Genomic DNA, 23195 nt, shown 5'->3' on the forward strand with positions numbered 1-23195 from the left:
TGCAGGCAAACTGCATACCTAAGGTCTTGGCTACGTCCAAGTCTTGCTGCATGTACCCAGTGCTCTTCTCTGTGTTCCCGAGAGACCAGTGTGCACTGCTCAAGGCGGAAAAGACAGAGCCTCTCAGTTTGAGGCTGCAAGTGCCAATCTTCAGAGCAGCCTCTAAGACAACCACAGAGGCCCCGTGGTGGCCAGCTGTCAGGAGTTCCTGCCCAACCACAGACACGACCACAAAGGGACTCTTGTCCAGTTTCATTTTCTGAAGCTGCTGGTAAGTGGGCTCCAGGGTGTCTGAAGAAAAGGAAAAGAAGAGAATAAAGATTGATAGACACAGCAATCTTTTCATTGTGCTTTAGAAACATGTCTGTGGCCTGGTCCAAGCGCAAGCCCTTCAACCTGGAACCAGGCACCACAGGGTGGCCCGCATATCCTACAGCTAGTCTTGCCCATCCAGCATCTTCCTTCTCCCACAAGCATGGCCACGTTCACCCTTTCCTTTGGCTGTCCTTGCTCAGGACAAGTCCATCCTTCCAGCCACCCCCCACCGGGCACCACCACCCTCCACCGGGCACCAGCCTCCACGGGGCACCAGCCTCCACCGGGCACCACCACCCTCCACTGGGCACCAGCCTCCACGGGGCACCACCCTCCACCGGGCATCAGCCTCCACGGGGCACCAGCCTCCACGGGGCACCAACCTCCACCGGGCACCAGCCTCCATGGGGCACCAGCCTCCACTGGGCACCACCCCCCACCGGGCACCACCACCCTCCACCGGGCACCAGCCTCCACGGGGCACCACCTTCCACGGGGCACCAGCCTCCTTGGGGCACCAGCCTCCACCGGGCACCAGCCTCCATGGGGCACCAGCCTCCACTGGGCACCACCCCCCACCGGGCACCACCACCCTCCACCGGGCACCAGCCTCCACGGGGCACCACCCTCCACCGGGCACCAGCCTCCACAGGGCACCAGCCTCCACGGGGCACCAGCCTCCACCGGGCACCAGCCTCCACGGGGCACCAGCCTCCACGGGGCACCACCCTCCACCGGGCACCAGCCTCCACGGGGCACCAACCTCCACCGGGCACGGCCTCCAGCGGGCACCACCCTCCAGCGGGCACCAGCCTCCACCCTCAGCGCTCAACCACTGGTTTCTACACTCTCTTCATTTCATGGCGTGCATCGTATAGTTCAGCTAACAGTTATTTTAGAGTAGTTCTACATATGTCCGTCAGAAATATTAGATTAAACTGTTGAATGCTGTGAATGAGACTTCCAGGAAAGAAGCTGCGTCTGCTGCTTAAACTGTGGTGGTGTGGAGAGGTTCGGAGCTCACTGCAATTTATCTTGGCCAATCTTTAGCCCTGCTAAACTTCCATTCCATGCTTTCCCCTCTTTGTGACAGAACAAATACCCTGTTACTAATGGAGAAAGCTAAACTTAATATTTTGATAAAAAGATATTTTTTAAAAAGCAAACAAACAACAACAAGTAACTTTTGGAATGTATTAACAAAACTGTAGCCTCTTCACCAGTCAAAGAGCTGAGGACAGCGTCAGGCAACATCGACGGCCTATGACAGAGTTCTCCCGACCCTGTCATACCTGCCTATAACCTGCCTACCTGATGCAACCACCAGTATATTTGAAAAGTGCCAAAGATTTATGACTTTTCTTTGCTCTGTCACCATAAAAAGTTTATGAAATTGCTATCTTGTAGGAACATGGAATTGGGGGTAATCTAAATCTGTGTTTCTAGGCCATGGTCACTCATATTTGGCTCTTATCCTCTATGAGGTGAGAGATGTGCTTTTGTGTCAATGATGTTTTAAATAGTCAAGGGGCCCAGTACAGGCTCATGATGCAATCCCTTCCTCTGTCTCCCTGGTGAGTGCCCCTAACATGTTTATCATCCAGAGCAAATGAGAGGACTGACTAAAAAACGCTGTCCATAGTTTCTCCCAGGAGATGCAGAAAAGGAAACAGGAACCACAAAATGCCAACCATTCTCAAGGGCTACTTCTTACACTAGTACACAAACACACAGGGCTACTTCTTACACTAGTACACAAACACACAGGGCTACTTCTTACACTAGTACACAAACACACAGGGCTACTTCTTACACTAGTACACAAACACACAGGGCTACTTCTTACACTAGGACACAAACACACAGGGCTACTTCTTACACTAGGACACAAACACACAGGGCTACTTCTTACACTAGGACACAAACACACAAAGCAACAGCAAGCAAAGCCATAAGAAAACCATCACCTGCATCTTGGTGACTTACCAGGTGGTAAACGAATGTCAGCCTCATTTTATGTTCAAATGGCAACAGCCAGGTTAGAGGTCAGTAAGCCATGTGGGATTAGTTCCATTTGGGGGGTTGGATGCAGATGACAAGCTTCCATCCCTGCCTTCTCTATTTCCTCTAAAGATAATAAGAGTTATAACTGTGCCTCTAGAGTTCCTGAAATCTCCTTCACAACAGTGGTTCCAATAATCCACACATCAAGCCTGTGACAATGCTGGGCTCCTTAAATCTCTAGCATCCTGGCCAATGTGCTGTATTAACATGAAAACTCCACAATTTATGATTCTTCAGTTCTCTGCAAAGGAGCTCTCGCCTGAGTCAACATCACCAGGGAAACCTTGGAGCGTGCTGGTGCCTAAAGCATTTTCCCCTTCAATCAGATCACTAAAGAGAGAACAAAGAACATTTTTACTCCTGTCAAGATGTAAGCAGCAGAATCCTAGTCCGCACTGGCTAGCCGACAAGGCTAAACACAGTCAAGAGAGAGCAGGTCTGCTGGCAGCGGCGATCAGAAGTAGCACCATCTCCAATAGCAAAACCAGAAATAACAGACACCGCCTTTTTAGGAACAAAGAATCTGGGCGTTTATCTGATTTAACTAAGGTTAACCAGACAGGGTCAGAGGCAATGCAAGAATCTACTGCAGGATTCACAGCAGATTTAGTTGCAAGCTACAGAGACCTTGACTGCTTTTAACAAGAAGCCCACTGAGTTACACTGTGGAAGGTGGCGATGCAGCCTCCTGTGCAAAGTGGAGTCCTGCCACCAAACTCAGCCTCAGAAAACAGTGCTGCCACCCCTCAACACATCCTGTATGATCTCTCTTCATTGAACCTGGAGTTTCAGAGCTTACGTTTGGGTCTCAGATGCAAGGGAGGGTGGGAAAATTGGGATTGGATGTTTAAGCTTTTATAGTGGAAGGCAGGAAGCAGGTATGCAGAATGGGACTTCCTGACATATAAGGAAAGTGTTCTGTTGCTCATCCCGAAGTGATCGATGCAGGCCCAGGCCCATTCTTTAGTCTTTTCCATAGCAACTGCGGGGCCCCTGAAACAGCAGCAGAGGAAGCAGACAGCACTGTAACAGTTGGAAGGCTGGGGTCAGGCGTTGTCTGGAAACTCCCAAGAAGGGAAAAGAAATCTTCACTTGGGCAAGGTTTTTGGTAGATGACAATGATATTAAGAAAATTATAAGTAAAAAAGAAGAAGAAAAGAAAATTCCCATTCAAAGCATATAGAAAGAGACTATAAGTACATTAAAAACAAAATGCCACCACAAAGATAAATTTGAAGTGGATGTGAAAGAAATGTTTCAGAATGATCAAAAGCTTCACAGAAGAGGAACTTGACTCGTTAAACAAAGCGCAGCATCCAAACAGCCTAGGCTCCCACAAAGCCAGTACGTGCAGTAGGATCAAAACCCAGTGCCATGGTTCTTGACTTCTCAACAGTCCTCCCTTCAATGGAAGAATGGATGAAGAAAGTATGGAATATATACATATATTAGAGTACTACTCAGCAGTAAAAAACAATGACTTCTTGAATTTTGCATGCAAATGGACGGAAATAGCAAACACTATCCTGAGTGAGGTAACCCAGACCCAAAAAGAGAAACATGAGATGTACTCACTCATATTTGGTTTTTAAAGCACAGCATTTAATTAGTCACGGCCTTTGTTTTAAGTGGGAGGCATTTGGGGGGGAAGAACCAGCAAGAGACAGATAAATCTCTGCAAGAAAGACAGATTTCCAACAGGTGCATTTGAGCAGATCAGGCAGTGCATGAAGCAACAGAAGCTGATGTGGCTTAACGGGAAAACTGAGTGATAGTGCAAGAACATGTCTGTCCTTCAAACTACTAACCTCGGGCTCCCACACTGCTGGGTGTATAGGCTATGGCTGTGGTCGTGGTCACACACGTGTACGTATGTGTACAAGTGCACGGTTATGTGTATATGTGTACAAAGACACCGATGTATGTGCACATCTCTGATTATATATGCAGCAATAGACAACTTGACCTCCCAAGCAGCCAGGATCAGGGGTCCATGTCACTGTACCCAGCCAACTGTATCTGCTTTTGATGACAAAGATAATAAGACACATTTTTAACATCTGTAATTAACCTCTAAGGCTCTCTACAATTCTTTTGCTCCATTTCCTGTTCTAAGACAAACTCGTGCTGTCATCGGAGGGACTAATTCTGTGATTTTTAGCAGAATGACAGAACAGAATGTTGGCAGCCTATAGCTATTCAGATGTTTTTCTTTCTAGAACGTATGCATAATACATGAAATAACTGGTGTCAAACCAATACCATAGGAACATAAAGGCCCTTCGCAACACTGACTGAGCCCTGTTGCAAGTTTTTGAAATGTAAAGTCTTTAGGAATTCAAGAACAAAGTCATGTTTCCTGACACTTCAGGAGCCTGTGAGGATGGAGCAGAGGCTCTGCTAAGGAGCATGCGACATTTGCTAGCTCTGAGAGGCACACCTCTCCACACGCAAACAGGTTTGCTAGGTACTCCACACCTTGAACTCAGTGGTGCCTCATGTTCAGACAGTTTATCTAAATAGTAATGCCATCATAGCCACAAGAAAGTTTGCTCACATGTTGTATGCATGGGTGAAATTTCAAAAATAAAATAAATCAGACAATTTGGTTAGGAGTACAGAGAATAATAATAAAAATCAAGTTAATTTTAATATGGATAGGGATAGTATATTTATATAGAAAAAATATATTAATATAGGCTGGACCTTCCTTAGAAATGAATTTTTTGTCTTTGTAGTACTGGGTTCGAACTCAGAACTCAGCACACATTAGGCAAGTATGATCTAGTGCTGAGCCAGCTCTCAGATGAAATCTTGCCTTAAAAAAAGATCAAACGAGGGCTAGAGCTCAGAGGAAACAGGTTCGAGTCTCATCATCCACGTGGCAGTTTATAATCACCTATAACTCCAGTTCCAGAGGACCCGATACCCTCCTTCTGGCCTCCATGGGCAGTGCATGCATGTGGTACGCAGACTTCTACATGCACACAAACACACCCAAGAAATTAAAAACACAAATAAAGAAAGCACCAAAGTGTAGGCATCTTTGAAGTCATGAGAGATTTGTTTGCTTACAAAAGCACCTTGGTTAAATAATTTTTCTCTGTTGCATTTAAGAAGTACAAAACAAGCCAGACATCTTGGCACATCCTGTGATCTCAGCACTTGGGAGCTCTATCTCCTGTCTCTATACAGGAGGACTAGGAGTTAGGGTCAGACTTAGCTGTGCTGTGAGTTAGAGACCAGGCTTGGCTGCAGGACACCCTGACTCAACAAACAAAATCATTATAACAACATCCAAAGGGTCCAAACCACAAAGTTGGGCCTCAATATCAGAAACCACACATGAGAAGCAAACAGTGACGGTCCCAAAACAAGGCAGCTAGGATGTAGTCTGGTGCACAGAACCACACTGTACAGCCATAGGCCAAGAAAGCATGTCAGACAGAGTGGGGAAGGCAGTGTTAAAGGAAGTCAGATTTATTAAGTCTGAGGGGTGAAAACACTAAGTGCTCCAAGTACCTGTAAGCAGCAGCTTTCTCCAGGGTCAGCCTCAGGTCACGCTCTGTAAGGTGGGAAGGGACCCCAAGAGGGACAGCTGCTCTGAGCTGCTTTTTTTTTTTTTTGAAATTTTTTATGGTTCTTGTTTTTCACATTTTTCTCAACAAATTGCTTCAAAGCCAAACTGATATCATCCTGCTGGTATCAACACATTTGGAACAACACCCTACAGCAGAAGCAGGGATGTCTCAGAATGAACAGATGCTTGTTCAGTGAGTAAATAAAAAGTCTCCATGGATATTCTTTAAAAGATGTTGTTAGTTCTTGGAGAAGTTCCATGTGCATCCTTCATGGAGAGAATGGAGAAAAAAATGTAAAAATAAAAGTAGAAAATGATAAAGAAAACAGGTTGGCTTTTTTATTATCTGTTTCCCCAAAAGTTCTGGAGCCCAGGTGTATGAGCTCTGGATCACCGCTTATCGACAGCAAGGTCTGCCATGGTGAAAGCCTTTGGTCCCTGAAGCAAAGACATGGCTTTGTGTGACTTATGAAACATCTGGAAGAGAGGTTTCCTACCAACTTCCCCAGAAGATATGCAAGTCCAACTTTCAGGAAAACGTTCTCTTCTGTAAGCTAGGACTTGCAGAGAGACGTCAGCACTATCGAGTTCATCAGACTTCTATTTAGCACCTACTTTGAGTCAAGTTCAACAACAGGCAGCAAATTAAAGTCATATGAAGCTGTAAATGTTTCAAAACATGACAAAAATGTTCATTCTCTCTATAAACAATTAAAAGGTCATTTCTGTGGCAAAGACAGAGTTCTGCTTGACATAGCTAAGGGCATTTGATAGCAGTGGCCCTGTCTGTATTCCACAAACTCTCTGTCATGACTCTGTCACTTCCCGAAGATGACAGCTGGTGCATGTATTTAATCAAAACTTTACAAGTGTTTGTTCTTCAAAACTCAGTGTTCTCAGAGCTCAGTGAGTGGGAGAATATTTGCCCAGTACTCTTCAGATCCTGGGTGTGACCTCCAAGGACCACAGAATAAAAGAAAACAAAACCACCGCTCTGCAAGTAAAGACAGTCTGTTCGTGGCCTCAGAATTCCTCCAGCCTGCACGGTCCCATTGCCGTGCATTCTCATTCTCTCAGGTCCAGTGGAATAAAAGCATCAAGAAAAATACACGCTATCCTACTTTTCATCTCTCCCAAAGATGTGGGTGCTGCCTATGGCCATCCATACACTTGCTTTAAGAAACACAAGAACAAGTCAGGCATGGTAGCTCACACCTATAATTCCACCAGTCAAGAAGCTGAGATAGGAGGATTGCTGCAAGTTCCAGGCCATCTTGGACTACATAGTGAGTTCAAGCCAACCTGGGCTACTGAGTGACGTTCTGTCAGGAAGAAAGAAGAGAAGTGTGACTGAGAGTTTCTGAAAGAAGCTGTGTCTACAAAGCCTGGGGAGTTTGGGCGCTGCAGGGTTGGAAGCCTGGTTAAAACTTCTCTTGGGCTATGTTTAGTTTCTAAGGAGTCATCCCTTGCCCATCTCTGTATCAGACCTGACATCCTGATAAACAGATAAAAACGTTTGGAATGTATTAATTTAACAAAATCCTACCCTCCACCAATAGAAGAGCTAAGAATGTTAGCAGTCTGAGGCCCATAGCTGAGAACCCCCTATCCTGTTGTAATCCACCACTCTGATATTTCTGCCATGGCAACGCCTTGACTTACAATGTTCTTTGTTCTCTTGTTACAAAACTCCATCAAACTACATCCACAATGGAGACATGGAAGTGAGGAAATCTAAACTGTGTGTTCCCGGGCAATGGTTCTAGAATAAACTATCTCTTGATCCCTTTGAATTGACTGAGGGAGGGATGGAGGGAGGAAGGACAGGAAGGAGGGGGAGGGAGAGAGGGAGGGAGAAAGGGAAGGAGAGACAGAAGGAGAGAGGGAGGACAGAAAGAAGGGAAAGGGAGGGAGGACAGGAAGGAGGGAGGGAGGACAGGAAGGAAAGAGGGAGGACAGGAAGGAGGGGGGAGGGAGGAAGGACAGAAAGGAGGGGAAAGGAGGGAGGGAGGACAGGAAGGAGGGGAAGGGAGGGAGGACAGGAAGGAAGGGGAGGGAGGGAGAGAGGACGGGAGGGAGGACAGGAAGGAGGGGAAGGAAGGGAGGGAAAACAGGAAGGAAGGAGAGGGAGGGAGGGAGGAAAGAAGGGGAGAGAGGGAGGGAGGAAAGAAAGGAGGGAGAGAAGGAGAACTGGCTTAATGTGTTCTCTAATTTTTCTATTCCTAATAGCTGTATTTGTTCATACAAGAAAATCAACTTATTGCTAGAGATATTGTGGTTTAAAATACTAAATCTATTGAGAATAGCATATCCAGATCTTGTATTTCAGGAATAGAGAAGTAGATATGCTTCTACCCCAAACAGAAGTCTAAGCATCCAACTAAGTTCCTACTCCCTTAAGGAGATAATGGATTCCATCCACAGAGAGATTTTCCTACAGAATGTTTTGGTCTAGGGTGTGACTTGTCTTATTCTAGCAACAGAATGTTTAACTAAAAATGTAACCTGCAACCTTCAACTGGTCTGTTCACTTTCTTGTATCGTGCTAATGCAGTTCTTTTTTTTTTTTTATCTTACTCCTACTTTTGGGGGTTGGGGTATTTTAAGCAATTGGAAATTAAATGCAGATAATTTCAGTAAAAAAATAAAATACTAAATCTAATTTCATAGTGGGAATTATCTAAATACTCCTAAAATACAAAGAAGTGCGCTCATCTGCCCATGTCAAGGGTTTATCACCAGCCCATACCTCATTAACACCTGAAGAACTTCATCCTACCTACCTCTCATCGGAGACTTCATGGCAGCTTCTACCATACCCACCAGAAGCTGGAGACTTTTGGGGTCTTGAGCCAGCCCAGATGCAAAGGCTGCCAGGGCATCTGCGTGACGTCCAAGGTACTGGAGGGCAACACCCTGTCGGAAGTATGCCTAGAAACACAGGGAAGATGACACGGATTTTGTTATCACACCGCTGTCTATAGTGTTCATAGGGACTCTTTGTCAGGGTGCAGGGTAAGATGCCTTGACTCAAAACTGAATAAAGGGCTCATGACCTTTATTACAAATTGTATTTCTTTCATAAACTTACATTTAAATTTTTCTTTCATTTCTCAGACACACCAATTGTGTGTTCTATTCCTTGGTATTTATTCTCATTTTGTTTCTAAAACGTTGGTATAGTGCTTGCCTACCAAGCACAAAGCCCTGGGTGCCACCCCAGCACCACATACAGTCACTGTGGTAGCCAACACAAATTCTCATTCTTAACTGGCCGCAGGAGCCCTGTCATCTTAGTGCTGGATAGACACAGGAAGAAGGGCAAGGCTGTCCTTGGGCACACAGCAAGCATGTGACAGTCTCCTCAAGAATGACTATTTGGAGATTGCTGGTATCTTCCCTATGAACCTGCATGGCACATTACCAAAAGAGAGGGAGTGCAACCTCTGTACATGTCCCCGTCATAGCAGTGTGCTGTCTTTGCTTCTCTGTTGTGTGATAAAACACTGACGCCAACTCAGGGAAGAGAACCTTTATTTAGCTTATGAATTACAGTCCATCATCAAGAGGAGGTAGGAGCACAAGTTCGGACAGACACAGAAAGAACATGTGCACATCAGTGTTTAAAATCAGTCCGGGCACCCACATCTGTTGTTTTATTTGTTTGGGGGTTTTGATCGGTTGATTTTGTTATTGAAACAGGACTTTATTATGTAGCCCTGGCTGGCTACCACCTCCCGACGGCTGTTCTTCCACCTCCCCATGGTCTCCATGCATGGCTATGGGTGCATGTTTTGTGAGGGTTCAAACATATTTTAAACAGTTACCTAAAACGTGTGCTTTCATTCAAAACAACCAAGATTACTGTTCATTGCATGCTTTAATTGGTTATTTTTCACACTGATAAAAACAATGTGAACATAGAAGAACATTTCCCTTTCAGCTAACTGGAAATTATCAGAGTTGAAAATGTTTAACTATAGAATTCTTTTTAAATTCTGTTTGTAAGCTTTTTCCCAGCACTCAGGAAGCAGAGGCAGGTGGATCTCCTGAGTTCAGTGCCAGCCTGGTCTACCCAGGGAGTTCCAGAACAGTCAGGGACACACAGAGAAACCCTGTCTCTGTTTACATGTGTGCTCCACATCCAGAGGTGTGCATGGATAAGGGTGGACGTCAGACTCAGATGTTGTCCTCAGAGACAAGGTCTCTCTCCCTGGGATTTTAAGCTACATGATTAGCTAGATTGGCTGGCCAGCTTCTAGCACAGCTGAGACCACATGCATAGGTCATCACACCCAGATTTTTATGTGGATTCTTTTCATGTGAACTAAGGCTCTGAACCCCAAATTTAGAGTTTAAACTATAATTTGAAGCTAGTTTCGCCAAGTACAGTTTGCTTTTCAAGCTTACAGACAACAATCTACTAAATGATCAGAGTGTAACTCTGGAGCACACATACATGAAGACAAAACACCCCTGCCTATAAAATTTAAAACCTAATTTTTAAAATCACCAAGGCCAGCTGGCCTGGGTCTGAAAAAGCCTGGGATAAAACCGGACTCGCTGAACATAGCGGACAATGAGGACTACTGAGAACTCAAGAACAATGGCAATGGGTTTTTGATCCTACTGCACGCACTGGCTTTGTGGGAGTCTAGGCAGTTTGGATGTGCACCTTACTAGACCTGGATGGATGTGGGTGGTCCTTGGACTTCCCACAGGACAGGGAACCCTGATTGCTCTTTGGGCTGACGAGGGAGGGGGACTTGATTCGGGGAGGGGGAGGAAAATGGGAGGTGGTGGCCGGGAAGAGACAGAAATCTTTAATAAATAAATACATACATACATACATACATAATTAATGTGCTTTTTGTATAACATCTGTCTCTAAAATGCTTGGCTTCTTACTCTACTATTCTTACCATATTGTTTACAACACAATTTAACTTTGTTCAGGTAAACACAGTTGATCACTTCCACAAATAATATTCATGAGCTCTAAATGAAATTTCCTACTCTCAAAACTACTGATTAAAATATACTTCTATGCTTTTCCATCACAAACACACAGAACATGAAAGCAGGCGACTTTCATGCTCCCACATAAATCATTTATTTCAGTTTTGTAAAATCATTTATTTCAGTGTTGAGGTGATATGAAGAAGGGAAAAGACGATTCTGGGTTTCTACCAAGAACTAACCTATGAAGAGAATGAACATTGAAATGACTGTGGGCTAGTTTGTCTCTCTGGGTGTAAACCAGCAGCAGCTCCTAAAATGAAGGCACAGTTAAGACAGTAACCCATGACAGCTCTTTCCTTGCCTCTTCCTACAAGATGTGGCCACTATTTCCATTTTAACACAGACATTGTGCACATCACATTCTGGGGGCTCCAGCAATACAGCACACCTAGAAATAATCATAGTCTTTGGGTCTAGAAGAAATGCGTAAGGCTTAAATACAGATATGCCCTGGTCTATATAAATACATATATATATGTGTGTGTGTGTGTGTACACATATACATACACACATACCTACGTGTGTGTGTGTGTAAACATATGTAGCTCATATGTGGTGGCACAACCAGAAAACTCCCATGACCCTAGGAGGCTGTGCAGAAGGATTTCCAAGAGTTTGAGGCCAGTCTGATCTACATGGTGGTTTCAAATCATCCAGAGCGAGACCTTACCTCAAATTAAATAAATAAATAATAAACACTTAAGAGTTGTGTGTGAGAGCCGGGCAGTGGTGGCACATGTCTTTAATCCCAGCACTCAGGAGGCAGACGAAGCTTTGAGTTCGAGGCCAGTCTGATCTAAAAGAGCTAGTCCTAGGACAGGTTCCAAAGCTACAGAGAAACCCTACCCCCCCCCCCCAAAAAGAATGTGTGTGTACATGCATACATTCACATATAAATGTGTTGGACACCTATAAGCAAAAATTACTAACTATGGAGGGAGATAAAGAATAGATAGAATTACTGGTTTCAGGTATGCATTATAATAAACAAAAGCTCTTTTTTTGTTTTCTTGTTTGTCTGGTTTTTGAGACAGGGTTTCTCTGTGTAGCTTTGGAGCCTATCCTGGCCTATCCTAGGACTAGCTCTTGTAGATCAGGATGGCCTTGAACTCAGAAATCCACCTGCCTCTGCCTCCTCAGTGCTGGGATCAAAGGCATGTGCCACCACAGCCCAACTAAAAACAAAAATTTTAAATTTTTAGTCTTATATTTGAAAAGTTCTTGTATGCTTAAAACAAATCATCTATTATTTTACTGAGAGAGCAATGATTTTGTGGTTTATGAAGTAAAATTACTAAAAGCATGTTTTACTTGGCTTACCCCCGGGGAGTAAGCCAATAACAAGTGCAAGTTGTAAAGAACAGACCTTCAAACAAAGTGGAAGAAAAATATGGACACTCAAGGTTGTCTTCTGATGTCACGTGTATACCATGGCATGCCTACACACACACACAAAGAGAGAGAGGCATGTACACAAACACAGATACACACACAGAGAGGCATGTGCACACACACACACATACACACACACAAAGAGAGGCATGTACACAAACACAGATACACACACAGAGAGGCATGTGCACACACACACACATACACACACACAAAGAGAGGCATGTACACAAACACAGATACACACACAGAGAGGCATGTGCACACACACACACACACACACAAAGAGAGAGAGGCATGTACACAAACACAGATACACACACAGAGAGGCATGTGCACACACACACACATACACACACACAAAGAGAGGCATGTACACAAACACAGATACACACACAGAGAGGCATGTGCACACACACACACACATACACACACACACATACACACACCCCATTTAAAGATGCAAGCTGTGGCCTCAAGTGACATGGCAGTGCTATCTGCATGTTTTCTTTGGACACAAAAGGAGATGAGAAGGGTTAACATGTGCTTCCCACAGCTTTAGATTCCTTTCTTCAGAAGCAGAGAGAAAGGTCAAAGGCCTTCCTCAGTTCCCCAGCCTTCCAGACACTGTCAGTGCTCAGCAATGCTCAGATGCAATGAGACGTCATGTCTGGAGAGCAGGCACCACATTAAATGGGAGCTCTCCCAGATCTTCTCCCAGCAACAGAAAGAAAATTAATTCTTTAGATTTCTGTGAGGCATATGCCTCAATGAAATTTAAGCTAATAATGCTGAAACCTAGATTGTAGGTGACAGTTTAGAGAATTTAGCATAACATCTGACACAGATTAGAACAGCCTTCTTTGTTAATTAATGAGAAAAGACTTAAGAACACAGATTCTAGATTTAGAGAACAAACAGAACTCCAATATATACTCAAGTATTAGATATATTATTTACCCTTCTCCATAGCCTAGTTGGGTGAGTCTACCTGATCATCCCCAGCACATACCCTTCATAATAGGCAAATGTAGCCTGGAACCCACATCCAGTACCTAGCCTAATTGAGCTACAGCTGCCTGCACTGAGGTCAACCTCTAGGCTTCTACTAGGAGCTGCGTTGCCAGTCCCCACCCCACACAGCCTCCAACCTCTCCACTCAGGCAGACAGACCCTGCATATCATCCTCAAGGTCTAGTTGGATAGGTCATAATTAAAAGGCATCATACATCAAATGGAATAAATGGACATCTACAGAAGATTCCACCTGAATATCAATGTCTAGTCTACACAGCAGCAGAGGTTTTTCTAGAATAGTGCTCATACTGAAGGCACAAAGCAGATCTTTAGAAATCAGAAAGACTGAAATAATCCATGTCTCCACCCGACCACAATGTAGTGAAACTTAACATGACAGCAAAAGTCTCCAATAAATGCACAGACTCAGGGAGGTCAACAGCTCAGTATTGAACAATAGATAGGTCAAAAACAAAATCAGTATTGAACAATAGATAGGTCAAAAACAAAATCAAGACCAAAAAATTACTGGAACTCAATGAAAAAAAAACACAACACAACAAAACCTGGGACACAGAAAGCAGCCCTTTGAGGGAAACTTATAGCTCCAAGTGCTTAGACTTAAAAACCAAAAAGGAATGACTTAATGATGTGGTGATATTTTATTTATGCCCTAACAAATAAAGCTTGCCTGAAGATCAGAGCACAGAGCTAGGCACGAGTTAACCATAGAGGCTTGGAGGTCTGTACAGACAGACAGGAAGTAGTATGGTTGGACAGTGAGGAATATAAGGCCAGAGGAGACAGCTCAGCCCTTTTAAAATCCATTGAGGAGTTAGTAAGGTAAGAGTTGGCTGTGGCTTGCTCCTTTGTGTATCTGATCTTTCAGCATTTAATTTACCCTGATATCTGACCTGGGTTTTTATTATTAAGACCAATTAGAACTCATGCAACATGATGATACAACTCAAAATGTACAAAAACAAGAACAAACCAAACCCAACCACAACTGATGACAAGAAATAATCAAATTCAGAGAAGAAATCAGAGAGATAGATGCCAGAGGAAGCAATACAGCAACAGCAGACTCAATGAATCTAAGAACTGGTTGTTTGAGAGGATAAACAAGACCAACATACCCATGACCCAGCAACCCAAAAGAAAGAAGACAGGATCCAAATGAATAGAATCAAAAATGAACAGGGAAACATTACAACAGGTAGCAAAGAAATTCAGAATATTATAAGGGAATACAGTGAGCTGTGCTCCAGTAAGCTGGAAAACCTAAAAGAAATGGATGAATTTCTTGATTCAGCAAAAACAACCAAGAAGTCAAAAAACTAAAGGGACCCATAACAAATAATGAGTTTGAACAGAAGTAAAATCCTTCCAGATAAAAATATCCAGGCCCAGATGGATTCACAGAAGAATTCTACCAGACTTTCAAAGAAGATCTACAGCCAATTTCTTCTTAAATTGAGAGAGAGGGAGAGAAAGAGAGAGAACTCTAAAACTCATTCTATGAAGCTAATATTACTCTAATGCTAAAAACCAGGTAAAGACAAAAAACAAAAACAAAATAAAAGCTACAGGCCAATATCCCTGATGAACATAGATTTAAAAGTTCTCTGTGCTTGCAAACTCAATAGAGACATACATTAAGAAGATTATCCACCATGATCACCTTGGCTTTAGCTCTGAAACGCAAGGATGGTTCAACATATACAAAACAATAAAAGTAACAAGCCATATACATGGACTTTAAGACAAAACTACATGACCATCATCTTAATTAATGGAGAAAAAGCCTTTGCCAAAATCCAGTATGCCCTGATGATAAAAGTCACAGAGAGAATAGGAGGAGAGGGACCATACCTTAACACAGTACCAGCTACATAGAAGAAACCACAGCAAGTATCATCCTAAATAGAGAAAAACTTGAAGCAATACTATTGAAACCATGAAGTATACAGGAATGTTCACTATCCCCACTCCTTATCAATATTGTGCTTGAAGTATTAGCTGGAGCAATAAGGCAAGAAAATAAAATGAAGAGATACAAATAGGGAAGTAGAGGTCAAACTGTCCCTTTTTGCAAATGATATCATACAATAGAGATCCCAAAAATTCTACCAGAAAACTTCTAGAAACAATAAACAAATTTGGCAATGTGATAGGATAAGGAATCAACCTGCACAAATCAATAGTCTTTCTACACACTACCAACAAACAGAAAGAGAAAGGAGATCATGTGCACTCCCATTCATAATGCCCAAAGAAAATAAAATATCTAGGAATAAGCCTAATAAAGGATGCGAAAGACATTTACAATGGAGTGTAATTTAATGTAATTAAACCTCTGAATAAAGAGAGAAGGGCACTAAAAAATATGGGGAGACCTCCCATGCTCATGGATTGGTAGAATTAATATTATGAAAATGATCATTCTATCAAAAGACATTTATGGATTCAATGCATTCTCAATCAAAATCCTCTTCTCATTCTTCACACACACAGAGACAGAGAGAGAGAGAGAGAGAGAGAGAGAGAGATACACACACATATATACATATATATATTACAGATATAGATATATCCTATCCTAAAATTCATATGGAACCATAAAAGAATTCTGGATATCCAAAATATCCTGGGCAAAAAGAACAATACTGGAGGGATCAGCATCCAAGATCATATTTATTACAGACCCACACTAACAAAAACAATATGGGACAAGCACAAAATAAACATGTAATACCAATGGAAGAAAATCAAAGACCCAAACATGAGCTCAAATAACTTCAGCCATTTAATATTTGACAAAGATATCAAAAAACATAAGCTGGAGAAAAGAAAGCATCTTTAACAAATGGAAAAACCTGCAGAAGAATGAAACCCACTCTATTACACTGCACAAAACCTAATTCCAAAGGGATCAAGGCCTAACCCTGAAACTTAGACACTGAAACTGAAAGAAGAAAGCATGTATACCTTACGTATGCCTTACATAAAACAGGTATAGGGAAAGACTTCCTTTATAAGACTCCATTTGCCCCAAATTAAAACCAACTATTGACAAGCAGGACTTCATAAAACTAAAAAGCTCCTCTACAGCTAAAGAAACAGTTATGTGGATCCTGGGGTAGGTTGATCCCGAATTTCCTGAGAAACCACCACACTGCTTTCCAAAGTGGTTGCACAAGTTTGCATTCCCACCAGCAATGGATGAGTGTTCCCCTTACTCCACATCCTCTCCAGCAAAGGCTATCATTGGTGATTTTGATTTTAGCCATTCTGACAGGTGTAAGACGGTATCTCAAAGTTGGTTTGATTTGCATTTCCCTGATCGCTAAGGAAGTTGAGCATGACCTTAAGTGTCTTTTGGCCATTTGAACTTCTTCTGTTGAGAATTCTCTGTTCAGTTCAGTGACCCATTTTTTTAATTGATTAATCAGCATTTTAAAGTCTAGTTTCTTGAGTTCTTTATATATTTTGGAGATCAGACCTTTGTCAGTTGCAGGGTTGGTGAAGGTCTTCTCCCAGTCAGTAGGTTGCCTTTTTGTCTTAATGACAGTGTCCTTTGCTTTACAAAAGCTTCTCGGTTTTAGGAGGTCCTATTTATTCAATGTTGCCCTTATTGTCTGTGCTACTGGGATTATATGTAGGAAGTGGTCTCCTGTGCCCATGTGTTATAGGGTACTTCCCACTTTCTCTTCTATCAGGTTCAGTGTGTTCAGATTGATATTGAGGTCTTTAATCCATTTGGACTTGAGTTTTGTGCATGGTGATAGATATGGATCTATTTTCATTCTTCTACAGGTTGACATCCAGTTATGCGAGCACCATTTGTTGAAGATGCTTTCTTTCTTCCATTGTATACTTTTAGCTCCTTTGTCGAAAATCAGGTGTTCATAGGTTTGTGGGTTAAAATCCAGGTCTTCTATTCGATTCCATTGGTCAACATCTCTGTTTTTGTGCCAATACCAAGCTGTTTTCATTACTGTAGCTCTGTAATAGAGTTTGAAGTCAGGGATGGTAATGCCTCCTGAAGTACCTTTATTGTATAGGATTGTTTTGGCTATTCTGGGTTTTTTGTTTTTCCATATAAAGTTGATTATTGTTCTCTCAAGGTCTGTGAAGAATTTTGTTGGGATTTTGATGGGGATTCGGGATCAACCTACCCCAGGATCCAGCAATACCACTCTTGGGAATATACCCAAGAGATGCCCTATCATACTACAAAAGCATTTGTTCAACTATGTTCATAGCAGCTTTATTTGTAATAGCCAGAATCTGGAAACAACCTAGATACTCCTCAATGGAAGAGTGGATAGAGAAAGTGTGGAATATATACATATTAGAGTACTACTCAGCGGTAAAAAAAACAATGAACATGTTGACCTTTGCATGCAAATAGATAGAAATAGAAAACACTATCCTGAGTGAGGTAACCCAGACCCAAAAAGATGAATATGGTATGTATTCACTCATAAGTGGATTCTAGCCATAAATAAAGGACATTGAGCCTATAATTCGTGATCCTAGAGAAGCTAAATAAAAAGGTGAACCCAAAGAAAAACATATAGTTATCCTCCTGGATATTGGAAGAAGACAAGATTGTCAGGCAAAAATTGGAAAAATTGGAAAGACAGTGAGGCTGATCTAATGGGAGCTCACCAAGGCCAGCTGAACTGGGACTGATGGAGCATGTGATCAAACTGGACTCTCTGAACATAGCTGACAAGGAGGGCAGACTGAGAAGCCAAGGACAATGGCACTGGGTTTTGATCCTACTGCATGTACTGGCTGTGTGGGAGCCTAGTCTGTTTGGATGCTCACCTTCCTAGACCTGGATGGAGTGGGGAGGACCTTGGACTTCCCACAGGGCAGGGAACAATGATTGTTCTTTGGACTGGAGAGGGAGGGGGAGGGGAGTGGGGGAGGGGAGTAGGTGGAAATTTTTTATAAAAATAAATAAATAAATGAAAAAAGTCATGTGAAGAGGAAGCCCATAGGGTGGGAGAGAATCTTTGCCTGCTGCACATCTGCCCCAGGATTGTTGGGGACTGTGAACTCCCAGACCCTGAATTTCCTATGACTCCCCTGCCTGCCGGAGTTAACATCATGTTTTCATATGCTTGAAGTTGCTCTGAGCAAGCAACTTGTTTTGCAGCTACTCTGAGTATGAGACCCTCAGGAGTTCCTGATGGCAGGGGAGTGGTTTCTGGTGGACTTGCAGCTGAGAGTTAGGGTGTGGCCATTAGTCAAGAAGACCCTATATAAGCTGCACTGGAACACAATAGAGGGAGCATTCTGGGAGCATTCTTGGAGCATTCTTGGCACTACCCATGTCTCTGTATGTGTGTGTATGTGTATGTGCTGGGTTCGTGAACCGTACTGTAGCACATAACACATAGAGCAGGCATTGCGTTACAGAGGATTAATATCCAGAATATACAAAGCACTCATAAAGCAAAAAGTTAAAAAAAAAACACCAAAAAACAAACAAACAAAAAAACAACAACAAAAACCAACCCACTCAAAAAATGGGCCTTGGCTTGATTTGAAGAGGGAGTTCTCAAAAGAAGAAATAAAAACGGCTGATAAATATCTCAAAAAAAAAACCCCACAAAACTATTTATTTTCCCTAGCAATTAGGACAACTAAATAAAAACAACTTTGACATTTTTCTTACCCTAGTCAGAATGGCAAAGATCAATAACCAACCAACAACCAATGCTGGAGAGGATGTGGAGCAAAAGGAGCCCTCCCATTCACGGCTGCTGGGTATTACAGAGATTAGTTTAAAATGTGTTACATTTGTTCATGCGTGAAATATTTAATGATGCAAAGATGTGTTGCATACATACATGGTATGCATACACTCAAACAGACAAAACAATCACACACATAAAATAAATATCAAGGTATGTTTTAAAATATTATCCAATTCCAGTCTCTGCTTCGGTAACTTGTTCCCTTGCTCCAAAGAGACTGAACAACCAGAGCCATATAACTGAGCAACCACTTGTTGCCATAAGACTTACAGATAAAATCTCTCATAGCTGACAAAAAGTCATTTAAATTACTGAGCCCAAGAAGGTTAAGAGCGGCTCACTCCAGGAGCCGCTGCCAGCCCCAACCACAGCAGGGTCAAGGTGTGCAGAAAGAGATCCAGCTGTTAACGACTGCAGCAAGAAGCTGTCATGACACCCTGGAGCCTGTTTGCTCCTCTTCTATTGCAGTTTCCGCAGGAAGCCACTTCATCTGAGAAGGACATTTTGGTTTCTTTACAGGGAGCAGAGGCGGCAATGTGCCCTATGACATGGGAAGCTGAGCCTGGGGGGCAACGGTAAGTGCCTGGTGCACAGTCACCTTCATAGGCCTCGGCACATCCCCCTATGCCACACATGGGCACCGCTTGTGTGGCAGGGGTGCCACAGTCCAAAGAGGACAGAGGCATAAACGCTATAACGTTTATGGCAAGCTGCAGCAAATGCTAACTCACAAGGATTGTCATTGTATTTTAGCAATAACAAAACCTTACCTAATGACAAAAGCATTTACCATTTGCTATTTAAACCGTTAGGATTATCAGCATTTTGTTTGATTAGGTGGCCATCCAGACGGTTAAAGGAAAACATTCAACTAAGGACTGACGACAGCAAAGTACTAACCCTGTAAGCACTCTTAGAAACGGCGGCAGACGTGTGTGATGTTACATAGCATAAAGAGTGAGATTCACATGTACGATCCATATTTACTTAATCCAAACATTTGCAAATAATTTGTCTTTTCACAGACTTCATCGGTGCTTCAGGTGTCTCCCTTCCAGATTCCCTAGCTGCCTTTTCTGATGTAACGTGAATGCTTCATATTCTCTGACGAGCGCTCACCCCTGGTGTGACTTGGCTGTGCCGCTGCAGCCTCCACACCACGGCCACCTCTTGTCAGTGCTATGTAAGCCACATGACTACTAAATTTGCCCTTGTTTTAGTTTAAATTTGGGGGAAATAGAAGTGCTGATCCTTACAGAGCAGGAATAGTGACCTGTAGAACAGCACAGTCAGAAACCCTGAGAGCCTCTGACGTTGGTACAAGCGTGACAACCACATTACAGAAATGGACACAAGCAGAGAGAGGGGGAGCAGCAGTTTTAAAGGGATAGGCATGGCTTGAAATGCTTGAGCCTTCTTACTGAACAGGGCCCACTTTCATACTCCACGTCTGCACTCTTCAGTAGGTCTGGGTGGAAAGGAAGGAGGTGGCACGGACGAAAGGCTAAAATCTATGTATAGGAACACAAAGCATTCCTTCCCTTGAGAGCATGGAGTCTGGATATTCTGAGCCCTAAGCCTTACTGATAACTCTCATAGACTTTAAAAAGAGTTCATTATTGTTACATTAACCCCGTTACTAGAAATTTTCCTTTTATGGCACAGATGCATTTCTTTTAAAAAATTTCTCCAAACCTTCCTAAGCTATTCACGTATTTCCCAATCCTGTATCCATGTGCTGCTGTTTTACCAGACTTCACCTCTGCCATTCTGTCCATGCAAGGTGTTCTTTGGATAACCAAGCACACAAAGTTGACCCCAGACGCTGAGCACGATGCTAACCAACCTGACTGCCATACTCTCCCTCTGGTCCACACAATGTCTTTGATGGCAGCACTAATGGCACGCAATTAGCCTCTAAAATCAGCATTTTGCAGGGGAATTGTTCTAGCTGGAAATTCAAACCATGGAGGCCAAAATGAAGGAAAATCAGAAATGACACAGACAATTTATGAACATGAATACTTAATCTCTATTCCATTACAACCCTTGATTGTAGAATAATTTTTAATGAATTGGATAGAGAGAAAATTCATTTCATTAACCTTTCATATAAATGTGTTATTATTGAACCAAACAGTCCACTGTACTTGCAACCCAGTTCAATGTTAATTAGATCATGAGTATAAGGCTTTAAATCATGGAAACAAAAGAAGCCACCAGCAAGCCAGGCCTATCTGTTTGTGTCTACAACAGAATTTGCTACTTCTTTTATCTCCAATTATTTTCAAAGTGAGTTTTCTCTTGCTTATATTTGTGAATACCTTATATTCAAATTTTTTTAAAAACCTGGAGAATCAGCAAAGAACATGTGGCGAACGTTTTTCCCGCTTAGCTGAGAGTAATCGCTCGTACCTCTCCAGAACACTACACTTTCATTTTTCACTATTTTTTTAATTGACCTGTCTTATTCTATGTCAAAAGAACATGTGAGAAATAAGGGATTGCTTTAGAAAACACCATCATGCTTTCTGGAACCCGGCATCAACAGACCAAAGTCCTAAACACAATGTTCTGACTGAACCTAAAGTTGTGGGTGTTTTTCTCTTGTTCTTGACCTCAGTTCGCCCAGAATCAACAGCTGAAGGAAACCTGCTCTCACTTCTAACTGTCCCATTGCATCAACTATCTCTTCTCCTGAAATTAATTTTAGATTAATAATATCAAATGTGTTATTAACCAAAGAGTGTGAAGAAAAAAATATAGCTTGATAAGCAGTTAAAAAAAAGGTGAAATGGGAAACCAGGAGTTAAATGAGCAGATGCCACTCCCGCCACTGAGCCAGCTTATAAAACGTGCAAAGCTCATCCGGAGTTTCTCTTCTAAGCTTCAAAACCACAATCTGTCATTGCTGGGGCATGAGGGGTAGGAAAGGGTAATTCCCAAGGGTGGAGTGAGCGAGGCTGGGGATGCTGGAGCATGCTCTGACACATGTTAAAACTCAAAGGAGTACACACATGCGTGTGCGCACGTGCACACGCACATCACACACACACACACACTCACTCTCACACTCTGGATGGAAAGCACTGGAGCCAGGTAGCAGTGCAAGTTTCATTATGATGAAAAGAATACAGAAATTGGACATAAGCCTTGTATAAAATAGAGGTTAAAAAGCCATGATAGAATAAAAAGAGACATTAAATAATGAATGTTATATTCTTATTAATGTATAGGATTCAAAGACCAGAAGTTATAAGATTATTAAGGATTAAGAGTGAATCAAAGGGGCTGGAGAGATGGCTCAACAGCACCGACCACTCTTCCAGAGGACCCAGGCTCAATTCCCAGCATGATGGGGAACCTCCTTTAGCCAATGGCCTTTGAGAGGCTGGATCAAGTTGGGCATGGCTTTGGGTACCAAAAAGCCACAGGACCACCAGTTCACGCTCTCGTGCCCCACCCACCACACCTGGATGTTGCATTCTGTTCCTGCTATCTCATTCTGATCTCTGAGGTTTTTTTTTTAATCTAAAAAAAAAACTTTATTATACATATTAGGAGCTAGCGTGGAATTCCTTCATTTATATTCCTCCCCATCACCACCACCACCAATTTGACACATTTCTGCCGTCTAACGTGGGGCCAAGTCCATGCTTACCAGGACCTCCCCTTCTCTCCCTCACCCCCGTGCTCTTGAGCACAGGTTTTTTTGCCCGCCCATGGCCCACCTGCCGCTGCCTAGGACCCTGACTTTCCTTGTCACAGTCCAACATTGAGGGAAGCTTTGGGTGTCCTTATTCTGGCCATGAGCTCTCTCCATGTATGGGATCGCTTTAATTGTCCTTAATAACTGCTCTTAATTTGTTAAAGCATATTTATTAGTATCTAAGTAGGCAACAGCACACCTTCTTACAATGTTCTGGCCAGAACTTTAAAAAAAAAAACCCTATTGACTACAGAGAACATTTACAATTATACCAAACAGTAATCTTGGAACTTAAGCATCATTTTAGTTTTACAGGATC

The 23195-nt window shown here is 42.7% G+C and overlaps 1 protein-coding gene across 3 annotated transcripts in view; it reads right to left on the bottom strand.

The window, feature by feature from the left end:
• The window catches only part of Ttc28 (tetratricopeptide repeat domain 28), a 533351-nt gene that overhangs the window by 229680 nt on the left and 280476 nt on the right, over nucleotides 1–23195 (bottom strand). For all 3 annotated transcript variants that reach the window (XM_075983715.1, XM_075983733.1, XM_075983723.1), the window contains 2 exons: nucleotides 8743–8890; nucleotides 19–291 (listed from right to left, as the gene is read on the bottom strand). In XM_075983715.1, coding sequence (XP_075839830.1) covers nucleotides 19–291; nucleotides 8743–8890 — 421 coding nt within the window. The remainder of the gene's footprint in view (nucleotides 1–18; nucleotides 292–8742; nucleotides 8891–23195) is intronic.

The sequence above is a fragment of the Microtus pennsylvanicus genome, chromosome 1, assembly GCF_037038515.1.
Source record: "Microtus pennsylvanicus isolate mMicPen1 chromosome 1, mMicPen1.hap1, whole genome shotgun sequence".
NCBI lineage: Eukaryota > Metazoa > Chordata > Mammalia > Rodentia > Cricetidae > Microtus > Microtus pennsylvanicus.